The 17,873-nt window shown below is 42.8% G+C and overlaps 1 protein-coding gene and 1 long non-coding RNA gene across 2 annotated transcripts in view; one reads left to right on the forward strand and one right to left on the reverse strand.

The window, feature by feature from the left end:
• The window catches only part of TECR (trans-2,3-enoyl-CoA reductase), a 41,714-nt gene extending 25,802 nt beyond the window's left edge, over window positions 1-15,912 (reverse strand). Inside the window, exon 1 of the mRNA XM_030197122.1 lies at window positions 15,713-15,912. Coding sequence (XP_030052982.1) covers window positions 15,713-15,727 — 15 coding nt within the window. The 5' untranslated portion in view covers window positions 15,728-15,912. The remainder of the gene's footprint in view (window positions 1-15,712) is intronic.
• Window positions 65-13,905, forward strand: LOC115466096. Its single transcript, XR_003941500.1, has 3 exons — window positions 65-120; window positions 6,573-6,694; window positions 13,831-13,905. It is a non-coding gene; the product is annotated as an uncharacterized LOC115466096 (long non-coding RNA).
• Window positions 15,913-17,873: the final 1,961 nt, after the last annotated feature.

Below are 17,873 nucleotides of genomic sequence, written 5' to 3' on the forward strand. Positions count from 1 at the left end.
AAGTCTGCTCATACGGACTGCTAAATATAAAAGAGCCCAGCCATTGGGAACCTGCTCCATTCACATCTGCTCGGGGTGCACCAGCTTTTTGCAGGCATCCTCCTGTTAGACTGAAGCAAGGTGAGCATTTATTGCCAATTTCTAATTTATGTACAACCCCCCACCCCACCCTCCGCAACCTTATTTTTTTTTAAAGTTTTAAGCTGGTACAAAGCAAAGAGCTACCAAGTTTGTTTGGGGGAGGCTGCTTCTCTTGGTTCAGAAATTGCAAAGGTTTGTATCTGGTTTCAGATTCAACCAATGAAAATGAATTTTTTTGGCATTTATTTAATGGTTCACTTAGCAAATACCTCCAGCTGCCTGCTTTAGCTAACCCATGTCAGCTGTGACTTTTCCCAGAGGCAGGGAAGCAGGTTTCAGGTTCAGACCCCTGTGAAATGTCCCCCAGGCCCATTTACAGCAAGGCAACTCTGATCTTTTCTGCAGCCTCAGCTACCAGAAAGGCAGGGGAGACACATACATACATCAAATTTCCAGCAGACAAAAGGGCAACATTTCCACTCAACCAAAATCTCGATCAATCCATCATCACTTTGGAAATAAAAGAAACCAAAAAAGCCCCCCCCCCCCCCACCCTACCGTCTCACCACCAGCTTTTTCAGTCATAGGAGACTTAGAGAACCCATTTTGGGTCTATTCTTGTAGGGAGAACTTTCCATTTCTAGCTAGACTGCACAAGATGAAAATTCACACAAAAAAACAAAGAAACAGAGCAAGATATCAATAAACTGGACAAACAGAATAATTTTGCACAGTCAAGCTTTGGAGGTCACCAATCAGGACTCAAAAGACTCATGGACCACAGTTTGGCTACTTTCTCATTAGTCAATAAAAAGGAATCACTGCTGGATAAGGGGAAAGGGGATGGGATTTAAAAAAATGTCTCTGATTACATTCGCAGCGATTTACATATTATAAACAGGTGCTTATTTTGTACCTGGGGCGATGAGGGGTTAAGCAACTTGCCCAATGTCACAAGGAGCCGCAGTGGGAATCAAACTCAGTTCCCCGGCCACTGAATTAACCATTAGGTCACTCCTCCTGCTAAACCAAATGGGGGGGGACCTACGCTTGTGCCCTATGAAAAGGGAGGAGGTCTGGATAATACACATTAATCTTCTCCATCACAAAACAAACAAACTGCAGAGACTTGTCAGCTTGAGAATCCAGTAATACTATCTGGAAGAAGTCAACTGAATCCAAGGTTGTAAAGTTCTTCTACATTATCTTGTTGGGCAGACTGGATGGACCGTACAGGTCTTTATCTGCCGTCATTTACTATGTTACTATGTTATCATAACACAACTGAATTCTGGCTCTGATTTACTAAAACCTTTTCTCCCCTATTAGATGCACAATCTGGCCCTCAGGGTTTCCTGTACAACCTTTCCCCAGGGCTTGATGGCTAACTCTATACTCTTTCCTCATTAAGTGTGAGCTTGACAGCAGACCTGCCCAAACCGGGCCTCAGCTCATAGAAGATACCAGTGGCCAATTGTTATATTAATAGACCCAGGCACAGTCACAAAAACTGCCCGTCTGCCTTTCAAGCATGCCAGCAAACCCCTGGGAACAAGGAGAGATGGCACTTGGGATAGTGATGAGTCCCACAGCTTAAAATACAGACTAAAAGGGGGGGGGGGGGGGGGGTAATAAATGACAGCTATAGACAAGAGAGAAAAGGAGCAGGAATGGAACTGGATGATAAAGGATGTCTAACCTCTCACAGAAGATCATGTTATATTTACATATATATAATTTTTAATTTTATTTTTTAAACCAGAGAGATCCTGCTTTGTTTAGAACAGGAAAGCAGACTAATATACCAAAACCAGAACTCAAGAAAAGCAAAGGGGTGGCTAAGCTCACAGAGAAAATAGCTTATTAGAAGAGGCGATGTTCCAGTTTGGATTTGGGCTGAGCTCACACCTTTTTCAGTAGTAGCTCACGGTGAGTTACATTCATGAACAGAAGGTATTTCCCTGTCCCCAAAGGGTTCACAATCTAAGTTTGTACCTGAAACAATGGATGGTTAAGCGACTTGCCCAACATCACAAGAAGCCACAGTGGGATCTAAGGAAATACCAGTCTTATTCAAGCTGTGCTTTCACTTGTAGTCCACCCACTTGAAGAACAAGCCAGAGCATAATCCTTATAACTGAAAGGTCAGAACCTCCTACAAATATCTGCAGCATCCCAGGGAGTCCACAGAATGAGCCACATCAAGTGAAAGGCCAAGGTGATCCCAACGAGAGGCGTTATATATAGCATCTGAGAAACTAATACTTCCTTCTTGACAAACAAAAAAAAACAAAAAACCCCAAGCGTGACCCATCTGGAATGGATTGTGAAACTTAAGAAATAGGCATGGGAAGCAACATGTTAGCTCTCAGATCCCACTCTGCTTCCAACTTCACTTCTCAAACTCAATACAGGCAAAATGCAGAAATCTCCAGAAGTGTGGCAGCAGTGGAAGCCTCTACTGGGGTACTGGTAGGTCCTGATGGCGTCTTGTAAGGGTTTTTAAGAGAAGCTGCTGCCTTCTCAGCTTACAGAATACTACAGGAAGCAGTTTCAAAAAGCCAAAGGCATAATCAAGATTTTGTTTAAAGTGATGACCATGAAAGATAAGTACATAAGTAATGCCACACTGGGAAAAGACCAAGGGTCCATCGAGCCCAGCATCCTGTCTATGACAGCGGCCAATCCAGGCTAAGGGCACCTGGCGAGCTTCCCAAACGTACAAACATTCTGTACATGTTATTTCTGGAATTGTGGATTTTTCCCAAGTCCATTTAGTAGTGGTTTATGGACTTGTTCTTTAGGAAACCGTCTAACCCCTTTTTAAACTCTGCTAAGCTAACCGCCTTCACCACGTTCTCAGGCAATGAATTCCAGAGTTTAATTATGCGTTGGGTGAAGAAAACTTTTCTCAGATTTGTTTTAAATTTACTACACTGTAGTTTCATCACATGCCCCCTAGTCCTAGTATTTTTGGAAAGCGTGAACAGACACTTCACATCCACCTGTTCCACTCCACTCATTATTTTATATACCTCTATTATGTCTCCCCTCAGCCATCTCTTCTCCAAGCTGAAAAGCCCTAGCCTCCTTAGTCTTTCTTCATAGGGAAGTCGTCCCATCCCCGCTATCATTTTCGTCGCCTTTCGCTGCACCTTTTCCAGGTCTACTATAGCTTTCTTGAGATGCACCGACCAGAATTGAACACAATACTCAAGGTGCGGTCGCACCATGGAGCGATACAACGGCATTATAACATCCTCACACCTGTTTTCCATACCTTTCCTAATAATACCCAACATTCTATAATTTGTCTTGGGAGATTTCCCTGCTGAAGGATCCAACTCTTGCTTTTCTGACGCCACACAAGCTCCAAACGTTGTATCAGGATCAATCTCTTAAGTCAATGAGCCAGATCACCATCCAACAGGATAAATCTTTGAGTGGTACCTCACTTTGCACTATTCAACTCACTGGACAACATGAGTCTAGGATCCCTTGCACTCTAGGGGGTTTCTTGGCATCCCTTAAGAAAAATCGAAAGAACCAACCAAAACTGATTAATGAACATTGTACACCAAACAATGTCCATAACAGTCCTAGAAGTCTGCTTCTGGAATTGTCTCTCTTCCATCAAGTCATTGCCTTTGAAGGTATGCATGCCCTGGAACAGCAGCAGTCACTCTCAATATCTTCCCAGGTGAGAGGTAAAAAGAATGTATTAGGCCACAATTCAGAAGTCAAAGGAAGCAATGTTTTATTCACAACCTGACACAGCCTGTGTTTCGGCCATCGCCTGCATCAGAGGTCAGTCAGAGATAAAACATCAGTCTCGAGAAACTTTCTCAGCAACAACAGTCTGATTCATGATGCTGGCAACCACCATTGTTTTCTAGTAAGCGGTGCAGAGAACCTCTTGCATGTTCTTTTGTATTGTTGCTCAGAAGGATTCTCGAGACTGATGTTTTACCTCTGACTGACCCCTGATGCAGGCGATAGCCGAATCGCAGGCCGTGTTGAGTTGTGAATAAAAAACTGCTTCCTTTGACTTCTGAATCCACCTGGTTGTTCCATCTGTGGCCTGATGCACTCTTTTTACCTGACATTACTTTGTGTTACTCCTTCCGACTTGCTTGCTTCCCAGGTGGGAGGACCAAACAACCAACCTGGGAAATTGAAACGATGAAGCAATTTAGAAAGAGGCCTTGTACGATCCAACAGCCTCCATCACTATACTCAGCAGCCCAGACTGGAGCAAAAACTCTACAAATGACATCAAAGTGAACAGGACAACACTCTCAATTAAGTTTTACCCAGATCATATGTTAAAGAAAGAAAACAGCATTTTACTGCTTTGGTTTTCAATGACACATATAATTCCAAACAGTACTATAAGCCTAGTCCATTGCATTTTAGCTTATGGACTCATTATGACAACCTTTGCTTCCAACAGTAGCAACTGGTGTAATGTTGCCAACACTATAATATTTCTTTCCAAGTATATTCAAGCAGCTGAAACAAATATTTTGCATACCAGTGCTGAAGAGAACCCAAATGGCTAAGTCAGTTCCTGACAAAGATGGGTGAAGGCTCACTTTTCCCGATGTTCAACAGATGAAGGGGCAGCTGTAGCATAGGGCCAAGTATTGCCTTGGCAAGCTTCTCTGCCTGGCCAAGCCCACTTGAATTTCCTCAGCACTGAACGGTATTCTTGAAATGTGCAAGACCGCAAGTCGAAAACTAGAGTAAAAAAAAAAAACAAGAACAAAAAAAATTGCATGGACTGAGACAACCAGGAGGTTCACTTTCTCTCAAATCTTCTCTACTTTTACCACTGGGGGAGGGTTCCAAACTCTTCCAAAAGTACAGATATCTTCCTCTCCCTCTTGTTGAGGTCTTCAAGGTATCAAATCTCCTTCCCAAGCTGGTATTTTCTGGCACAGATGTAGCTGCTTTCAAAGTGTCAATGTTTAAATTACACAAGAAACAAACAGAGCATATAAAAACTGTAATTTTAAAACCAAAATTTAAAGAGAAGCAAAAAGGTGAAGAAAAAAAAAAAGAAGCCAGAAAGGAATAGAGACTGGTTCCAAGAAAGGAACAGCAGGAAAAAGTATCAAATCCAGAAAGGCTGTTGGTCAAGCACTGAGGACTGTACAATTTGAACCAAGGATGTAGACATGAACAAGTGGAGAAAGCAATTGGACCATGGCTCTTGGGGGAGAGAGTCAGTTGTAAGGAATCTTTTAGGAGTGTAGGGGAAAGCTGAGAACAGGGGAGAGGAAGTTTGAAAGGAGAATTCTGCTAAGTTTCCTGAGCCATTGGGGAGGGGGGGGTGGTCTTATTTCCCTGGGGTCCAATTTGGCCCACTTTAACCTCCACCAGTGATTCCCCATTCCAAATTTCATCCTGTTCTATTTTTTCAGAGTCGTTTTGAGCCCGATCCAGTAAATGGTGTTCAAATTTAAGCACCAGGAAGAACCTGCCCTCAGTGCTATTCTATAAGGGGTGCACTGGGCTGAGCAGATTCCTTTGCCCAACTTCGGGCGTGAGGACTTATGCTGGCTGAAACCTAGTGTAAATCCTGGCGTGCAAGTTGGGTCCATAACCCCAAATATTCCATAACACTGCGCCTAAAATTTGGAATGTCCCTGAGCCACCCATGTCCCTCCCGTGACCACGCCCCATTTTGGGCTACACGTGACACCTTAGTTGCACAGCATTATAGAACAGCATATCAGCAGATGCGTGCAAAACCAAACCAGTGCCAATTACATGCCAATCAACTAATTAACACCAATAAATTGGTTGCTAGCACCCAACTGGCTAATTAGTTTGTGTGCACATCTGGGCTCGATGCCCAACTTTGGGCAACCTATATAAAATCTGGTGGTTTGCCCCTAGACACAGACATTTCTTAACTCCTTTTGCATATTATTTTCCAGCAATCATCTTATCCTGGTATCTCAGGAACAAGTGTTCTAATATCATAAAGATGACTATTCTTAACCAAGGCAATGGTTCATGTTCCCGAGGCTGAAACGTTCAGCTGCACAGAATTATGCTCTACTCTTGCAAAAGGGAAGGGGAGGGAAGTGGTAATCTGGCAAGCTGTTGAAAGCAGGTGAAATCCTTTTCAGCCAAAAGGAGGCTGCCTCACACAAAAGGAATGCAGAAGGTTAAAAAGATTGGCATTTTCTCTTGGGGTATTTTCTCCAAATGGATTTGTTTTCTGTACACCATGACAGTAATGAACCTCACTCCTAAGCCAGGCTCACATGGAGTATGATCTCAGTCTCTCAAATTTACTGCTAACGCTTGTCCGTAAACTTGCATTGTGCCAAACAGCTCCTCTCTGCAGTTCGTAAGATGTAATCTAACACAAGGCATCTTATGCAGGTATGCTTGGAAATGTTTTCATCAAGTCTGTGGTACCCAAAATGATGGAAAATATTTCTGTATCTTTCTGCCATTTTTTTTTTTTGTTTCAGACTGCCTTTCTTGGTACCTGAGGATCTTATCTTACTGGCACTACTTCTCGTGAACTGCTGGGCCCCTCAGCCTCACTCAGCAGCTCACCTACTTTTGTGGCATACTGGCAGAGAAAATGCAAGTAAGTTAATTCTCTTCTTCTTCAGTCTTGCATGCAAAAGCAACTTATACATATTCACCATGGGTCTCTGGAAATCCATTAACAGCCAAACCAAATGCAACACACCTTGCAGCTGACCCATGTTTGGCATTTCTCTTCACAGTAGAGTAGGTAAGAAAGAAAGAAAGAAAGAAAGAAAAAAAAAGGTTTGCAATTTTAATTTGTATAGCCTGGGTTGGCACATGATTTTGTTTCTCTAAGATCACGTTTGTGATGCTGGGTGTTCTTTAATCTGTTGTTTTATTAGCTTCACTGGCACAGAACACAGGAAAGGACATTTTGGTGCTTATTTTCAAAGCACTTAGACTTATAAAGGTCCATAGGTTACTATGAAGCTTTGTAAGTCTAAATGCTTTGAAAATATGCCTCTTTGCATCCTAAAGCCTGAAGATGGTCAACTTTACTTAACCGACAAGCAGTCTCCATGGACTTTTCAAAAAGTAGACCAAAGGCAGAGAACTGCAGTGCTCTAGTACCACAAAACCGGTTCTGGCTTTCAGGATTCCTACCACAGTTATTCACAGAATCTCTCTGCATATCTTTGAGCCAAGAATCAGATTTGTTTGCAGGACTGGCTGCCCCAAATGCCAGACCCATTTGCAGCACTTGAGAAATGGAACTCATGTCATCAGGCTGCAGGGCTGCTGATTTTGCTGGAAAAGTCTTTGTATAAGAGAACTTTTTGGTGCTGGGGAAAAAAAAGGGGGGGGGGGACAAAACTGCTGCAAAAGAAAGTGAAAAAAAGGGCACAAACTCTTGTGAAACAACAGATTAGAAACTCATGAATGGCTAAATTGGGCACAGTCCTCCCATGTATTAGTAATGAATCATCCCGCTGCTTTGGCTGCAGTCAGTGTGCCCCTGCCCCTGGGGAATGTCTGCCTTTTTACAAGCCCATTTTACTGGCATCGATTTACTGTCCTGAATGTCACAGCTATTCAAATAGCTTTAAGTCTCACTCATTCAAGGACCTATCAAAAGAAAAAAAAAAAAATCACTCCATGAACAAGTCCTTCAGTCCGAAGGTAAATCTAATGCTGGAAACCCAAGTCAGAGCGGCACCCAGATAAAATACCACAGCGCCCCTTGGCGTTTTGTTCATTAAAGCACAGGATCTGCCATATTAACCCTGCCCTGAGTTTTAGGAGAATATGATGGTCAGGGAGCCTAGTTAGAACATCAGTGTTCGAACCGCATGTCCCTCACTTTATATCCCAATAGCTCAGGTACCTATTTAAACCATACTCTTCTGGGAAAGGGACTTTTATCAAAACTACTAATAATGCTCTAAGCCCCCTTGAGCTTTATATGGAAAAAGTGCTATTAGGCTTCTGAGTTTGCTAAACCAGTGCTACCTACAGTTTTACTAACATAACAGGTAAATGTTGGAAGATAAAAAGACCTGTACAGTCCATCCAGTCTGCCCACCAAGATGTCCAGAGTTGTATCTGGCACTCTGCGCAGGTTATACTTCTTCATGATTAAACACCGGCATCAAATACCACGATTCCCTTCCCCATCACTAACTAGTTATCATTCAGCAATATCAATTTTATGATTCTATCTCTCCCCCTACAGAGAAGTCTGCCCAGCACTGCTCTTACTATTCAATTACTGGAGTTGTCGTTGACGTGCACTCCGGCCTACATCCTGATATGTCTTTGCCGTTTACAGGATCCAGACTGTAGAAGTTTGCCAGACTTTGCTTCCTAACCTCACTCCAGCTAGGAGATCATTTAGATTTAGTTTTAATGGATTCCATCCCTTTTCTATGTCGAGATCCTCTGTGTTTATCCCATGCATTCTTGAATTCTGTCAACACTGTTGTCTTCATATACCGCTACCAGGTGTATGCAGTAGACACTTTGAATGAAGTCCCTGCTATATACAGTTTACAACATAGTCGAGAGAATAGGCCTTTGAGAACACCAAGTTTTGTCCACTAAAGTCTAGAGGAGACAGTCAGAAGACTACCTCTCTCTTCTTCACAAAGACCTACTGCTCGTTGGGAGTCCACACACGGCTCTCCTGGGGCCAGAGGTGGGGAAAAGAAGAGAGAAGAGACTTGTCTATACCTGTTCTCTCTAAATGCAGAGACTGAGGTGCAAGCTTCAACCAACCAGTCTTCTGTTGGTAGCGCCAAAGCAGAGAGTTTTCACCATTGGGGGTTTTCTCCCTGGTATGACAATTTCCTCAGCCACCGCCTCTCTGTTCTGCTATCAATGCCTCTTTACAGTTTCCAAAATAATGGTATTTTATGTGGATGATGCTCAGTTAATTTAAATGCTGACTCAGGATCCAGCTGCAGATCTTCAGTTTACAAGCACTAGCTCCATGGTTTTATGGGTTCCTTCACTTTGTCCAAAGAGGGACAATTTATGAGTTTAGCACCTCAATTGTTCTGAAAAGTTGGCTCCTATGCTTCAGTTCTTAACTAGGTGTCTTGAGCAGGATTTGGGGTGGTGTTGGCAGAATCACTTGAAGTTGCATTGCTCTAAATCTGACATTACAGTTGTAGGTAACGTATAGTTAGATTGGATGCTTTGATACAACAGGATAAAATCAAGTATTTGGGGGTTGGATCAGTTTTTGCCTCACATGTGAGGATCAAGTATCAACAGTGAAGGCTGCTTTTTGTCAGTTGTGACTTTTATGACCGTTGCATCCTTTCTTGAGCCAAGAACATTTGGTGCCTGTGGCTCAGATGCTACTTTTGTCTAGGTTGGACTACTGCAATGCCATTTATATGGGCCAACCTCAGAGGCAGGTTAAGTGGTTGCAACTAGTCCAGTATTCTGCACTCTAGGACAGTTGAAAGCTGTCACTCCTTGCATGGGTTCCAAGTGGAGGTAGAATTCATGTTAAGATGTTCACGTTGTGTTATGATTCAAGGATTAGGTACAAAGTATCTACCTCAGAGGCTTTAAGATTATGTTCCCACACGTGAACTGCGTTCATTTCAGAAAGATGAGTTAGTGGTGCCCATGATTGCGCAGATTTTAAGAAAGGTTTAATCAGCGATGGCCCCAGTGTTATGGAATGGGATTTCGGAGGGGCGAACAGAAAGAATGTATTATTTACAATTTAGATAGGGGGTGAAGACTTGGGCTTTTTCAAAAAGTGTTTGGAGGTTGTTAAGTTGAGCAGGTTTGCATGACAGAGGAGCGAAGAGGAGGTTGTATGAGTACTTGTTTAGTTGGGTGAGTATTGGGATTTTGTTTATGACAGATGAGCAGAGTATTATTTTTATGTATTTTTGCTTTACTGTAAATTGCTTTGGATTGCTGTAGATTAAGATGATATCAATTGTTAAAAAAAACAAAAAAACACACACACACATAACTGGTCATAGTAAAGGGGAGGATATCCAAATCAACAGTGTATAGAGGAAAGCTGAAAACAAGGTGACCAGATCTTATACAGGATATTGGGAAGTTTTTTTTTTCCCATGGCTTAAAGCTGTGCTGTCAGGAGACCTGTTTTGGAAGGGATATCATAGTAGTTTAAATACAAAAGATCAGTCTAAACAGAAGGATGACAATATCACCCAAAAATTGTATAAAAGGAATGGCTTTAAGTGTAAAAGCAGAAAAACAGAGTCTCTACGTACATAACCACAGTCGAGAAAACAGTAGAGGATGGAAGAAATGACGATCAGGCATGGGATGAGGTCTTCAAGTCTTTATTGAAAGCACCCGTGACATGGACAAAGCCACCTTGCCCTCGGGGTCATGAGTATAACTCTATAGCCTGATAGCTGGCTAAAAAGTATATTTCTGGCGCACAAAGGAAAGAACTGAGTCTTGTTATGGGTTCAATAAACCGGAGTATCTAAAGAACAAGTGCTGTAACCAACCTGGTGGAACGATAAACAACAACAACAACAACAAAAAACCACCACCCGCTGGGGTTTAATAAAGAGTCTTTCAGAGATGTTGAGCATGGTGATCTGGTCAGTCCTTACAACAGCTAACCAGCCACAAGGAAACACTTTTCAAATGTTTCAAAAATGCCTGAAAACAAAACTGTATTTCCAGCAGTCTACATAAACACAAAATACAGATTCAGATAAAGGGCCAGTTGGCTGATCGTTGGATTTGCTCATTTGTGCCTGCCTACAGCATTGCTGCAGGTCTTACTCTAGCTGTGGTCGTCTCCTTCCCTTTGGGTTGCTCTCCTGTATGCTTGAATTCTGATTCCTATAGCCTGCGGTCCAGGCCCCCAAGCTGCTTCTATTTGTGATGAAAACCTTGTGCTGTCGTCTTGGTGAGTATGCTGAGCTTGCAGGGATAGCACTAATAGCTTTGCCTCTATATATAGCTGGGTTTACAGTGCAAGGACATGTACAAGAGTGGCTCTGCTTATGCAACGACCTCCACAAAGTGTCTTCTCTCAGGCGGGACAAGAGAGCAAGGTTAATTATTCATGAAAGTAGAAATGAACCTTAGACCTACAGCCCCTTCCAGCCCAGACAGAACCCAAGTCTACACCCCATGTTATCAGCTGACTGTTCCTGGAAATTGTTGACAGCAAAAACTAGAAAGAGATAAAACTCACACCTAATTTTACTACTTACCAGCCTTCACAAATGGTGCAGTGTCTATCCAATTGCAGTTATCACTACCACAAAATTGGATACGCCAATATTACCACGGAAGGATGCTTTAGTCTAAGACGACTTCATCTGATAAACATCCCAACCATTTGTGTCCATCAAGGGGCCTTTTTCAATAAAAATGTTTTCCATGAGCATAACATTCGTAAAATCTCTTTAAAGTACCTGATTATGTACAATTCATTTGAAAGGCAGTATAACAATATGCAAATAAATAAATAAACTTATTTTTATTCAAGAGCTTTTTCCAATACAAAACAGAGAAAAAGTAATGGTCCCAAAGATACTAAAACCCCATCCTCCTCCCGTTCAGAATACAATCTCTTACATTATCAATGTACTACTGTTCCATAACATAATATTCTTTACTTGCTGCAATGTTATTTCCTAGATCAAATACCAAACGATATTCAGCATGAGCTTTGGAGACCTCAGGCCATTTGCATACAATCTGAAGTTTGTTTACACACTTCAGTGGGAGGAATACATTTCCGGCAGGTTGGATATTATCGCACAGATGTTGGAGAGTACATGATTTCAGAAGCAGCCCCTACACTATTGGAAAGGGAGAGGGGAAGGATTGATGAGGATCAAGCAAATGCAAAGAGTAACTTATATGGACAGAGTCACCACAGACTCCATGAGCATCTCCTCCAAAATCAGCAGTGTGCTGCTAACAGGTCTGAGCTAAAAGCAGGCTTCCAAAATACACATTTTTCATAGAAAGTAAGATACTGTGGGGACAGTTATTGGAGAGGACAAAGGCAAAGAGAAACTGTACAGCCTGGAAGTCTACAATCACTGTGTCAAGCTGTTCTCTCCTGCAATACAGAGGGACTGGTAGGACAAGATTGTTCTCAATCAGATAGATATAGTCACTCCCGGTTCTTAAGAGCCTCAAACCAGTTGGATTTTGAGAAAAGCACTGGCATACTTGATCAATTAGGAGACGTCACCAGAAAGTGTGTCTATATCTCCCCTGCTCGTCTGTGGAGAAACTCTCGGTTCTTAAGAGCCTCAAACCAGTTGGAGTTTGAGAATACTAGCAATGAACAGTCAGCAGAGAAATGGACTTATATTGGTCTAACAATCCAGTTTACTTGACCATGTGGTTAATCTCAGTACTGGACATGGCATACACATCTACATAAGAACATGAGTAGCCATACTGGGTCAGATCAATGGCCCATCTACCCCAGTATCCTGTTTTCCAAACAGTGGCCAAGCCAGGCCACAAGTACCTGGCAGAAACCCAAATCATAGCAACACTCCATACGACAAATCCCAGGGCAAGCAGTTGCTTCCCATGTCTGTCTCAATAGCAAACTATGGACTTTTCCTCCAGGAATTTGTCCAAACCTTTTTTAACCCCAGTTACGCTAACCGCTGTTACCACATCCTGCAGCAAAAAGCTCTAGAGTTTAACTAGTCGTTGAGTGAAAAAGATATTTCCTCCTACTTGTTTTAAAACTTCCTCGAGTGTCCCCTAGTCTTTGTACTTTCGAAACTAGTAAAAAATCGATTTAATTCTACTTATTCTACACCACTCAGGATTTTGTAGACCCCAATCATATCTCCCCTCATCCGTCTTTTTTCCAAGCTGAAGAGCTCTAACCTCTTTAGCCTTTCCTCATACGAGGAGTTCCATCCCCTTTATCATTTTCATCGCTCTTCTTTGAACCTTTTCTAATTCTGCTAGAAACAGTAAAAGCTAAAACAATATCCCACCTCAATAATGTTCCTTCTAGTCAACAGCTAATGACTCTTCAGTTCCCATTATATCAAACCATGAATAGATTTAAAGTCTGCAAAGTTGCAAACGAATGGGAAATACTTGCCAGCTATAAAGAACAAAAAATCTTTTCATAGACGACCAGCGTGAATGCCCCGAACTCTATTCAGACACAAAATGCTACAGAATGATTGGAAGCCTTCCACGTAGCTCACCACAGAAGAGATGAGTTTCTGCAGGACTAAATGAGAATTATAATTGAACCAGGGGAGTAGAGGAGCTTTTCTGCAAATATTCTAGCATTCTTCATCATTTTCCACTACATCACCTGAAACAAGCGACATCCCATTCCCCCTCCAAAAAACAAAGGCATACATAAGTATTATATACACCACTACACCAAAGTCTACGAACTACTACTTCTACTTAACATTTCTAAAGCGCTACTAGGGTTAAGCAGCGCTGTACAGTTTAACAGAGAAGGCCAGTCCCTGCTCAAGGAGCTTACAATCTAAAGGACAAGTGTACAGTCATTCAAATAGGGCAGTCAAATTGGGGCAGTCTAGATTTCCTGAATAGAGGCATAAGAAGTACATTTCCTCCATGCAGACACAGCAGCCACCACCAGCCAAACTTATAGTCATTTAAAAACATTTATAAAAGCAGAGATATGTTAAAAATTATTTTTTTTTAAATTGTTTGGGGCTTTTTAATAACCATTTATAAAAAAGTATTTTTTTACTTTTGCAGAAATAATTCTCTCCAGCTGCACAAACCAGGTGCATCAGTGCTTGGCTATTCCTTGAACTGATAACAGATGCAAGTATGTAAAATCATACCATGATCCATATTTTAAATTATACTCTACAGTAAAAATAGAGTGGAACAGTTTTTACACTCACCGATACTCCGCATAGTCCCATATTTTCCCAGGATACACATCCACTAACATGTTTCATGTAGTATGCAGGTATCGGTGGGTGAATTTATATTATATGAAACGTTAGTGGGTGTGTAGTGCACATGAGCCAGGGGATGTTTCTGTTCCTATGAAATATGGGGATACGCGGGTATCTGTGGGTGTATTTATACTATATGAAACACATTAGTGGGTGTGTACTGCACATACAACAGGAATATCCTAGGGAAGTTTAGGGTTATGCTGGCATCTGTGGGTGAATTTATATTATATCAAAACACGTTAATGACTGTGTAGCGTGCATGCAGTAGGGGGTTATCTGTATTCTCAGGAAATATGGGGATATAAATTCACATACAGATATCCGCATATTATATCAAACACACTAGTGGGTGTGTATGAACTAGAATGTATATGTATCCCCAAGGGGTATGGGTAAACTTATATAATATGAAAACACAATATCGGGTGTGTAGTGCACATGCTTCAGGGGGTACATAAGTAATGCCACACTGGAAAAAGACCAAGGGTCCATCGAGCCCAGCATCCTGTCCACGACAGCGGCCAATCCAGGCCAAGGGCATCTGGCAAGCTTCCCAAACGAACAAACATTCTATACATGTTATTCCTGGAATTGTGGATTTTTCCCAAGTCCATTTAGTAGTGGTTTATGGACTTGTTCTTTAGGAAACCGTCTAACCCCTTTTTAAACTCTGCTAAGCTAACCGCCTTCACCACGTTCTCCGGCAATGAATTCCAGAGTTTAATTATGCGTTGGGTGAAGAAAAATTTCCCAATTTGTTTTAAATGTACTACACTGTAGTTTCATCGCATGCCCCCTAGTCCTAGTATTTTTGGAAAGCGTGAACAGACGCTTCACATCCACCTAAGTCCCCAGGAAATACGGGCATGTTACATATGATATAAATTCTCCCACGGATACCCGCATGTCCCCCAACACACCCACTAACGTGTTTCATATACTATAATAGATAACCACATATCGAGTGGTGTTCTAGAGTGGGCTCTCACAGGCTTGCAAGAGCTGTTTGTTAAGTTTTTAAGAATTTTGGGAGCCGGTTGTTGAACTAGCTCCCTCCCTACTTTAACAACTGGTTTCCAAAATGTGGGATTAAGGGATTAAGCCCCCCCCCATTACTTTTCTTTTACTTTGCTGGTGAGGATGATGAGCCCTACCAGCCAAGTCAATAGACTGCAGCTGCTCCCCACTCCTTGTTTCCAGCGCTGAGCAGCAAGTTGCGACTTCTGGTGCAGGCGAAAGAAGTCCTAGCATGCTGCTGAAAACCAGAAACAAGCAGCAGGGAGTGGTGGCAGTCCATTTATTGGCTGGTGGGGCTCAACATCCCTGTAAGCAAAGGTATGCTTAGTGTGGCTACATGAGGGAGGGGGGGGAGAGAGAGGCATGCATTGCTCCTGCCAGTCCATCCCTGCACCCCCCCCCCACCCCCCAAATTGCAGGGCTGGCTAGGCCTGGAGAGAGCCTGTTGTTAAAAATTTACTAGCACACCCCATGCACATATGACATATCCCTATACTTGTCGGGGGATATCCGCACTCCCTGGCGCATGCGCATCAAACCTTCCTTCTACCTAGTCATTTACCCACCTCTAACTGAACGAACAACAGGATTAAGTCTCGTTCTCCCCCTCCCCGGGGCCTAGCAACAACACTGCTATTAGCGCAACCTCTCACCTCGTAATGCTTCATGTTTGCCCCACCGCCGATAAACCGTCACGCTCACGCACCTGCGCGCGCTCCAGAGTCCAGACCGCCGCCGGTGATCGTCATCAAAGGTGCGACGAGGAGTCTGGCGGCGGCGAGGTGACCGATTTTATTATTATTGGGTTGTTTTTTTTAACTAAACGTTCCAATGAGCTGTCTCCGGCGCTTGGGCGGGATCTTTCTGACAGCCAATCTCTCCCCGATACTTTTAATCTGCGTGACGTTCGACAGCCCTGCCCGTCCAATGAACTATTGCGGTTCGGGGAAGGTGACAGGAGCCTGCTCGGCAGCAGGAACCAATGGGTGAAGGAAGCGAAGGCTGAGTGGAGGGTAGCCAATCGTAGAGCAGGACTGGTGAGCCGACCGCGCCTCTTTGCACCAATGGGCGGATAAGTTTATTGTGACCTTTCTTCCTACTTACTGTAATTTTATATTATTATTTTGTAAAGTATTACCGACCCTTTTTAATTATCTTATTACTTGAGCGATAACTGTAAAATTGTCATGCCAATAAAACAAAATCTGAATGACCCCCCCCCCCAGGAAAGTAAGGATCCTGTCCTAGCTTTTAATTATTTTGTCACCTTTCTCTGGGTGACAAACCCTAGCTAACGTGGATACACAGGAGGATAGTTATTCTTTCATGGCATCATTTACTTAGGTGTTTGACTCCCTCTTTCGCTGATCAAATAGGGGTCCAGTTGACCTCCCTAGTTTACTGAAGTAAACTTCCAGGGAAACTATCCTTAATAGCTTCTTCTTAGCTATGATTTATTTATTTGTTACATTTGTATCCCACATTTTCCCACCTATTTGCAGGCTCAATGTGGCTTACAAGATGAAATATAAAGCCAGAATCCTGAACTTATCAGAATTGTAAGTAGCTGCAGGCAGTGGCGTAGGAAGGGGGTGGGGTGGTCCGCCCCGGGTGCACGCCGCTGGGGGGGTGTCAGCTCCGCTGGTTCCCTGCTCCCTCTGCCCTAGAACAGGTTACTTCCTGTTCCAGGGCAGAGAGAGCAAGGAACCAGTGGAGCCGACGCAGCTCCCAGCGACGCGCACTCTGGGGCGGATCGGCCCTCTCGCCCGCCCCTCGCTTCCTAATTCATGTAAGAATGCGCTCCGGGGGGGGGGAGGGTGCGTGCCAAGGGGGGCACTGTGCTGCACCCGGGGGGGGGGGGGGTGCACAGCGGCGACCCGCCCCGGGTGTCAGCCGCCCTCACTACGGCACTGGCTGCAGGTAAAATATTTATTTATTTATTTTATTTATGACATTTGTAACCCACATTATCCTGGCTTACATTCAAGAAAAACATTAAAAAATGTGATACAGTCAGATAATTATCACATTTTAAAGGTATTAGAAATAATTGTATGTTTCTCATGCAGCTAGGCAAGAGTATTGGTTATGTTGAGAAACATATAAGAGAGACAGCAACATTAGTTTATTGACTTTTGATAAGATACATACTTAATAGAAAAGCCTTTATTACGTCAGGCTCAGTCTCTGGCTGTCTTCAAGTCTAGGCTTAAAGCCCACCTCTTTGCTACTGCTTTTGACTCCTAACCATGACTCTCTTACTCAACACCTCTACCACTGCAATTTCCCCACCCCTAGCTGTCTGTTCATCTGTCCAATTTAGATTGTAAGCTCTGTTGAGCAGGGACTGTCTTTTCATGTTAATTTGTACAGCGCTGCGTAAGTCTAGTAGCGCTATAGAAATGTTTAATAGTAGTAGTAGTAGAATCACAGATAATCTTCTAAGTATCTTAATTGCTTGGCCAGAGAATTCCAAAGTTTAGTAGATGATATGTGAAGTCTGTGACAAGGATTGATTTGTAAGAAAGACCTTTGCAGTTTGGATAATGGAGTGTGAGGTATGTTTTTACTATATTATATGAAGGTAAATCAATTAGTTCTTGCATATAGGGGGGCGATAAACCATATATGATTTGGTAAACAGTCACACATTTTAAAGGTGATCCTTGTGTTTATGGGAAGCCAGTGAATGTCTAACACCAGCCCTGAGTGGGTTCTCAAACCTGATTGGCTGGGGTTTGAGGTGGGTAGTTTCCTCAGGAAGGAAGGAGATTCTTGCAGGAAATTGAGGCAGGAATTCCGCTGAACACAAAT

This window comes from Microcaecilia unicolor, chromosome 3 (genome assembly GCF_901765095.1).
Source record: "Microcaecilia unicolor chromosome 3, aMicUni1.1, whole genome shotgun sequence".
Classification (NCBI taxonomy): Eukaryota; Metazoa; Chordata; class Amphibia; order Gymnophiona; family Siphonopidae; genus Microcaecilia; species Microcaecilia unicolor.